At 32.6% G+C, this 8720-nt stretch overlaps 1 protein-coding gene across 1 annotated transcript; it reads left to right on the forward strand.

The window, feature by feature from the left end:
* Window positions 1-2409: 2409 nt before the first annotated feature.
* Window positions 2410-6657, forward strand: LOC118034291 (uncharacterized). The gene is made up of 4 exons (XM_035039529.2): window positions 2410-2960; window positions 4823-5296; window positions 5508-5752; window positions 6057-6657. Exons 2-4 carry the CDS (start codon window positions 4848-4850, stop codon window positions 6296-6298), a joined length of 936 nt encoding a protein of 311 aa, XP_034895420.1. The 5' UTR covers window positions 2410-2960; window positions 4823-4847; the 3' UTR covers window positions 6299-6657.
* The last annotated feature ends 2063 nt before the right edge of the window (window positions 6658-8720 follow it).

Below are 8720 nucleotides of genomic sequence, written 5' to 3' on the forward strand. Positions count from 1 at the left end.
TGTTGTATTGATGATGTCGATAAGGATAAGGATAGATGTCGATTCTACATTCGTGTGCTTACACCTTTACTAGGGCTGCTTCTAGTAAAATGCATCTAGTGTTCCAAAGTCCATGTGCATAATACATTTTTTTTTTTTTTTTGCTTACCATGACATGCATATAAAAATTTATTTGTTTTTATGTTTTTTAAAAATATTTTTTTATTTTTTTCATATTAATTTTTTTATGTTTTTAAATCATTTTGATATATAAATGTCAAAAATAAATTTTAAAAATAAATTTTTAAATAAAAAGATAACCTTTAAAATTAACTTCTATCACAATATTAAACATCACCTGTAGAATATAGTTATAGACCGGCTAGGAAACTGATTCTAAATCAACATGAAACATTATGTATTTGGGTTGATTAAAAAGTGATGGAATCAATATAGTAATCAATTCAGATGAATTATTTTATTAAAACAACAATGTTTCATTTTTTTTTTCAAGAGAATTCTTGATGTTCACCTAGTTAATTTTAAATTTAATTTGATTGAGCTAATTAGATTTTATCATATAAATATCTTATCTAATTTAATGAAAAATTAAACCAAGGTTAGATTAGATGATGATGAATCTTATTGTTTTTTAATCAACCCACAAAATCACCAATAAATGATATGGAACTAAAGTGGTAGTGTGACACTCATCCACCAAGGCTAATGCAACTTTACGCAGCTGACTTTTCTTTCAGTGAAAATTGATCTCTGCATTTGTCTTCTTCCAGAGGGAGAAAAAAGACGGAGAAATCTCAACGCCACCTCCAATAATAATGATGATGAAAAAAAGGGAAGGCCCGGCCATCAAATTCAAACCGCCGGTGGCTGTATCAGCCTACAGATAAGAATTCCATCAAATTGTAGAGGGTTTGGCAAGCTAGTCGTAGCCACCATCGCCGTTATTTGTACTTCGGTGACATATAGGTTAGCATGGTCGGAAATAGGTGCCGGTTTACTGATAACGGTAGACGTATTTCATTTCTCAGGCATACTGGTTAGCAATTTATACTGTCATTCTGATGATTTTTTTTTGCCGTGCCTTATAATTCCAGTTCCCTGTGGAGACATGAGACCTTGAACGTATTTCTTGCAGTGAAGTAATAAACAAAAGCTAGGTGAACCCATTTGGGTGTGCTGACAATATTGATTGATTGTCTAAAAATTTACTGGAAAAGGTATTCAGTATGCGTTGGATAATATAGTTAAAAATGTAAATTCAAAGGGTTTTTTATTTAGAGTTTTTATTTTAATGATTTTGATATAAATAGTTTTGATATATTTATAAAAGATATCATTGAAAATATATCAAAGAAGTTCAAATGATGTTTTCTCAATGTACTTTTAAATTGTAACGCCAAAATGGAAAAGAAAATTACATGAATCAGAATCAAAGTTATTAAACCTAATATGATATATGATTTAGTTTAAGGCCTGAATTATTAATCAAATCAAGTTTAAAATCTTTTTATTTTAAAAAAATCAAATCAAGTTATAATCAAATTTGACGAATCATAAGTTAATTCATTAGGTTATTTGAACTTAACCATGTCAGCTCTTTTTAATTTTTATTTTTAAACCAACGAAGTAAAGTTCTGAATTGAGATCAATCAACTTGAAATTAAACGGAGTTTAATGATACTAATCAAGATTTCCAATCTCTAACTCCTTTCGGCGAGCTTGGTATCTAGCATGGGTAGCAGAGTGCATCATGTTAATAAGAACTATGAAGCTCTAGCCCATGTTTCTGGGCCAACACCAGAAATGATGGGAAATTGGGCAGCCAAGTTTCAGGGGTGGGCTTGGTTAAGCATGTCTATGTTCTTTCCTCTTAGGCTTCAGCTCTATTTGGAAATGTGTGCAACGTGTTTCTAAAAAAATTTATTTTATTTTATTTTATTTTTATATTATTTTAATATATTGATTTTAAAAATAATTTTTTAAAAATAAAAAAATATTATTTTAATATATTTTAAATAAAAAAACACTTTAAACCATAATTATATTCCTATTTTCAAATCTCTTATGGTGAAAATGGTTCTATCTTTTGATCTTTAATAAAGGGGCGTTTTCTTTTTGGCTCCAGCCATGGTTCTATCTTTCTAGTTTGGTATGGTTTTGTATTTTTAGAAATTTAAAAAAATTATTTGGAAGGATGGTTAGAGTTATTTTTTTAAAATATTTTTTATTTAAAAATATATTAAAATTTTTTAAAATTTATTTTTAATATTATTACATTAATATTTTTTTTAAATTTTAATGATCAGAAATATAGAATACTAAGATGATTATCTTATCTTATGTTATATTTTTTATTTTATAATAAATAATTATAATTTCTATTCATTCTTATTTTTCCCGTATATAAAAATTATTTTTCATTCTTGACAAAGCCCTAAAAAAACACCCAATTTTTTACCCTTTTCTTTCCTTCTTCTCTTTTGTTTTCACTCTTTTCTTTCATCCTTCCTTCCCTTTTCCTTAACCTAGCTGACCAGCCTCCCTTTCCACCACCGCTGGTTGAACTCCAATCCCCATCAACAGCACCTCGCCGGAAAACGGCAACTCTCACTCCTACACCGACCCATAAATAACCATCGTGTCAGCCCTCCCTCGTCTCCACCTCAGCCAGCCACAACAACCACTGAACTAACCACCACAACGACCGCCGAACCAAACCAGCAACCCCACGCCCCTAGCTCGCCATCTCCCCCCCCTCCCCCTATCTTCTTCTCCTTCTCTTTTAATTTTTCGGGAAAACCAAATCCGAACAACCATTCCATCGCCACCCCTTCATTCATCCTCTTTTCCATACCGTAAACGACCCCGACAGCCACCGCGCCATCAACATTCCCTCGAGCCGATCTCCTCAACCAAAGTGGGCAAAGGTGGAGCAGAAGAAGGCGCAGCTGATTTGACAGGTAAACTCCTGTCATTTAATGCCTTTATGTCTTTTTGATAAACCTAAATGGATTCGCATTCATAGCTAAAAGAGGCAGAATAAGCCACTTGAAAAGAAGAAGATATAAAAGATTTGGAAAAGGAAGCCAAAGAAAGCATGAAACAAGACCATTCCATGCCCAGAAAAGATCACCATAAGCTTAAATAGAGCTTGATAGCTTAAAAAACAACATACCAATACCATAAGTAAGTGGATAGCATAGTAGCAATTCAAACCAACGTTAGCAACATCATATGAGGGTAAGACGCTAGTGCAATAGATAGGATATCCAAAATAGCGCAGCAAAAGATCAATCTTCTGAGCCCAGGACAGCAGCTCGCTAGGAATCTTAGTTTCTTGAGCAAAAAGATTAATGCTTTATCAAAGACCATCTAAGCCAAACCACTAGAACCTCTAATCTAGACACCTTTTGATTCCCTAAAGAATCTGCCACTCCATTCGCTTCCTAATTGGCGTGGACACTGGTTTTACAAACTCTTTTTTCAGTCACCTAATGCCTTTTGAGGAGGTAATTTTAAAATAGGATATAGCCCAATAATGTTAAATCTGGACGGAAATTTAGAGCTCTAGAAACTTCAACTATTTCAGCCATGTATGAAATCAATTCCCTAAAGCAAGATTTATTGACAACCACCATGATGTATTCTAGTTTGCCCAATTAGTTTAGTCATTTATGACTTAAATGTATATTGTAGTTCTTAAATAATCAAAGGCAATGTATTCTCAAAATTGACAGCTTGTAAAAACCAATCAGCTAGGTTTAAGCAAACCAGAAAGTGATGTATAAGGAATGTGGATTCTAGAGAGCAAGGACTATAATCAATGGGGAACGGACCACACCATCAGGCACTATGGTAGCAGATTTTAACCATCTAATACATTCAATTCTATCTAAATAACAGATACAATCTCCAAACATTTGTTCAGAGGATCCAATCTCCTAGATCTAGAGATATAAAACTCCCATTTAAATCTAGAATCAAATCCGAAAAAATCATGTCCTAACTACAAGAAATAAACAAAAAGATAGAGAAAAATATCAACCATATAAAAGAAAATGAAGGAAAAACAATAAAAAGGTTGTTGTCGACTTTTTTTAGCTGAGTGTCCCAAACTAGAGTTTGAGAGGAAGTATTTTGTCGAGAAAAGTGAGAGAAATAAATAGAACTAGAGGTTATTTGTTTTCAGTGATATAAGACATGTCACAATTTCTGACTAGAAGGAAAGAAGAAGCAAGATGTAACACTAAATGAAGTTGAATCTAATAGTAGAGCTCACAGCAAAGCTGCAAAGGAGAATGAAAATGACTATAGGAGTTTTATGTCTTATTGTTAATGTATACAGGTTTTGTATTTTCTATAAATTTATAGTTAAATACTACACCTATAGAGTTCATGATAAGAATGGCCTGTACACCGAAGGTTGTGTGAACAACCCATCGAAGTTCTTTTAAAAATTACCTACCTTTAGGAAAAAAACTCGATCTCTTGATAGGATATAAACAGGACAACATCTGCTACAGAACCCAGTATAAAAAGCCTAAGGATCATGTTTATTCTATAAAACACATCTCTTAGAATTGATGGAAAAGAATTGAGTCATTGAGAGGAGAAGAGACAAAGTGAAACCCTTATCTTCTTGTAAACAAAACACGCTGTTCTGTATTTGCCTCTTGATTGTAGCTGCTTTACATATAGCAATTAGCATCATATTTTAACTGACAGTTAAGTAATGATTAATTAATGCATGGTTTGGTTAGTGAGATTTAGTTATGGTTCAGGGTATTTCTTTTTAATGATAGAGTTTTTTTTTTTTTGGCAGGGGTGCTTAATTGGAGCTATTGAAAATGTTGTGTAGTGATGGAAAAAAAAAGTTATCCTTTTGTGGATTGATTAAAGATGGAGATTTAGTTATTGTGTACGAGAAGAGAGATGTAATGAAAGCTGTGAAAGTATGTGAGACATCAGTGCTTCAAAATCGTTTTGGTGTTTTTAAACATTCGGATTGGATTGGAAAGCCTTTTGGGTCCAAGGTTTTAAGTAATAAAGGAGGTTTTGTTTACTTATTAGCTCCAACTCCTGAATTGTGGACTCTGGTTTTAAGCCACAGGACTCAGATTCTGTATATTGCTGATATTTCTTTTCTCATTACCTACTTGGAAATTGTTCCTGGTTCTTTGGTGCTCGAGTCTGGAACTGGCAGTGGATCTTTAACCACCTCTCTTGCTAGGGCTGTAGCTCCTACAGGACACGTATATACTTTTGATTTCCATCAACAAAGGGCTGCCTCTGCCAGGTAAACACGCCTCTTACCTTTTTTTCCATCTTATATCTTTCAAGTAAGTCTCAACTCAACTCATGTTAGGTTGTTTTTATTACTTGTTCAAACATGTGAACAATTCGAGCTTTAAATATAGAATGAGGCAGCAATAACATTGTGTTTGTTTTGTACTTGATATCATTGTAATAAGATTAAAGCTTTGCTTTTATTTTTTCAATTTGTTTAGGGAAGATTTTCAAAGCACAGGGGTAGGTAATTTAGTTACAGTGGGAGTAAGAGATATCCAAGGCGAGGGATTTCCAGATGAGTATTCTGGGTTGGCTGATTCTGTATTTCTGGACCTACCCCAACCATGGCTGGCCATTCTGTCAGCTGGGAAAATGTTGAAACAAGATGGGACTTTGTGCTCCTTTTCACCTTGCATTGAGCAAGTACAACGCACATGTGAAGCTTTAAAATCAAACTTTAGAGGTAAATCTATAATACTGTTGTCTGAACCTCTTTGGCTTTGTACCTATAAAAACAGAGTCTAGCATCCAATAAGATGGAACCGTTCTTTATTTGATTTCTCATACTGTCATGGGTTCATCAATTCTTTAGAAAACACATTTTATTTGTTAAAATTTCTGTAGTCTATATAGGATATTTCTCCGCCCTCTCTTTGCAGTGTTTGCATGATAAAAGTTTTTCTATATATTTGTTCTGGTCAAGCAGTTTATTATAAGCTCATCCAGCATCTATTTCGGTACACTAATGTGTATGTGTTGGCATATAGATATAAGGACATTTGAGGTTCTCCTTCGGACATTTGAAGTTCACGAAGGGAAAATGGATAGTTGCCAGGGCGATGAAGGTCTTTCTGTTGGGTCTCCTCCGTGCAAGAGGAGACAACGGTCAAGTGAAGGAAGCACTGTGCCGGACAGCTCAAGTTCTCCTACAATCAAGGCTAGGCCATGTGCTGATGCCAGGGGTCACACTGGCTATTTGACATTTTCAAGACTCAAATGTCTCTCATGAAGAATCTTCACGTGACAGGTTAGACATCCAAATGTTTTTAGCCCTTGTATATGAGAGGCTAGAAAAGTTTTGAAAGAGAATTTTGCCCAATGGCGTTTGGTCAACAATTTTTATTTTCCTTCCGACTTAAAAGATAGGCAGCGAATGCCATAAAACATTTCATCGTGTTCGTGCTTTTGTTTCTCACTCTCTTGGCGATTGGTAGGCCACTTGATTCAATCAAGGATAGCAGTAACAGTATATTTTCTGTTTTTGGAAACATTGCTGGTATCAAACAGTGGCCTCTAGGTTTACTAAAAATTTCGTAGAATTTGGGGTTCCTGGACCTCGGGCAGAAATTTAGGGTGTGTTTGTGCTGATCTTTTGAATTATGGCTGGAAAAAAATTGATTTAGGAAAATCATTTAGTTGTGGCTGGATGGATAAAATGCATATGGTTAAAACTATAATCGAATAAAAAGCAGTTTTAAGGTGATTCGTTAAAATTGTTTTCGAAAGTGATTTTTAATAATAAAATGATATACTTGTAGTAGTTTTGTAGTTTTTTTATTTAAATTATTATAAATTAAATTAAATTGTGATAATGACCAAATTTGCAAATGTTATATTATATTGTGATTTTCTTCTGATGTATTTATGTAAGGTTGTTAAAAAATATATTTTTGATGCGGCATGATAAATATAATATAAACTTGGATTGTAAAAAAAAATCATAAGGAAAATTTTTCATATATATATTTCAAGTATTTTAAAATACAAAGTTCAATAAAAACTTAAATATAATTCAAGCACTTAAAAATACATGTTTTAAATAAAAAATTATTTAACTTAAAAATACAATATAATTATTAATGACTGTAGATTTTTATTAACTAATAATTAACAAATTTAAAACAAAGAATTAATTGGTATAGTGTGTTAAGGTGGTTACGTTTTGGCTCATAAAACTGCAACGAATAAGAATAAGAATTATAGTAACTTTGGTCGAGGGCTTGAATCGTGTGTTGTTTTTTTACATCGTATATAATTGTCTCAAAGAAAAATTAGTGAGCAACTATCCAATTCTAACCATAGTTAGATTGCATACTTGAAAAGTTGGGGGAAAATGAAGAAGATATTGTGCAATGACTAATGTATAGCACCGTCTTCACCTTATTAGGCATTCATTTTTCACCGCCATATTTTGATCTTTAAAATCAAGTACTCCATGCCCAGGGCTAATGACCCTTTTCAATCTAGAGAAAAAAAAAAAATACTTGAATAGACAAGTATATTACTTGAAAGAAATTCATAAATTGAAAAGAAAATAAAAAAGAACAGTAATTGTAAAATGATCCTTAGCCAGTGCACAAAAGGGAAAAAGAAAAAGAAATACAGAATAACTTACAATTGCTGTCTGGAACTTATGTTGGCTAGGGAAGAGGACGCAGTCAACGATAAAAACAAAAAGAGAGGGCTGTTGGTGATGGTTGATTGTTAAAACGATTGAGAGAAAGAAATTAAGAGAGGCTATGGTAAATGTTGCATGGGTGGCTGGTGCTGGTGCTGAGGGCTGGAGGTAAAAAATCGGTGCAGTATATATAGTTTAGTTGAAATCGTAAAACTGGTTTTAAAATTGTGATTTTAACCATTTTTAAGTTTTCAAAGTGATTTCACACATTTAACATGTAATTTTACAAGTTAACTCACAATTTTAGATTTTAGATGAACATGCTAAGTTAATTGATTAACTTTCATTCAATTTAATTTTAGCCTATCCATATTAACTAAATCCCAAGTTCACCTACAAGTTGGAATAAGTTTAATAAAAATGGGAGTATTTGTTACCATTAAATTAATTAACCTATTGCTTTCATGATGTATACGGATGCAATGCTAACAGTTGCGAATTTCGTCGAAGAATTAATTGCCGAAGGAAGAAGACTTTATTGTACGTGGAAAATTATTCCATTTGAATGTGACATTGCAATTCAATTACCCAGAAATCACGGCTGATAGACAAGATAAGAAGCAGTTTTTTTTTCAAAGATGGGACGTGTAAGACCGCATGGCAACGAATAATGAGCATAAATTTATAAATTTTGTAAATCTAATTTTTTTTAGCATAAATTTAATGTCTGAATAGTTTTTTTTTATGTGAATATGTGTTGGGCCATTAAATGTGTGTAGTAGATCATGAATCTATTTTAGAACATGACCAAGAAACGGTGAATTCCCAATTTTCTATAACTAACTTTTATGCTCATATTTTCAAAGTGAGAACTAGGTATGACCGGTCAAGCCAAATCCCAAATTATTGTCATAAATTTGATGATCCTTTTATCATGAATATAATAGTTTAGGGAAAAAATAAAATGAATGTTGTTTTTTCTATTATATGATAAACTCTTTATATAAAACTCTAGACATTAATTAGGATTTCT

This window comes from Populus alba, chromosome 18 (assembly GCF_005239225.2).
Source record: "Populus alba chromosome 18, ASM523922v2, whole genome shotgun sequence".
NCBI lineage: Eukaryota > Viridiplantae > Streptophyta > Magnoliopsida > Malpighiales > Salicaceae > Populus > Populus alba.

Excerpts from the sequence above, each read along its gene's own strand:
- LOC118034291 (XM_035039529.2), top strand. The coding sequence starts at position 4,848 with ATGTTGTGTAGTGATGGAAAAAAAAAGTTATCCTTTTGTGGATTGATT. Across the intron at positions 5,297-5,507 it reads CAAAGGGCTGCCTCTGCCAG|GGAAGATTTTCAAAGCACAG; the intron begins GTAAACACGCCT and ends CAATTTGTTTAG. Across the intron at positions 5,753-6,056 it reads TTTAAAATCAAACTTTAGAG|ATATAAGGACATTTGAGGTT; the intron begins GTAAATCTATAA and ends GTTGGCATATAG.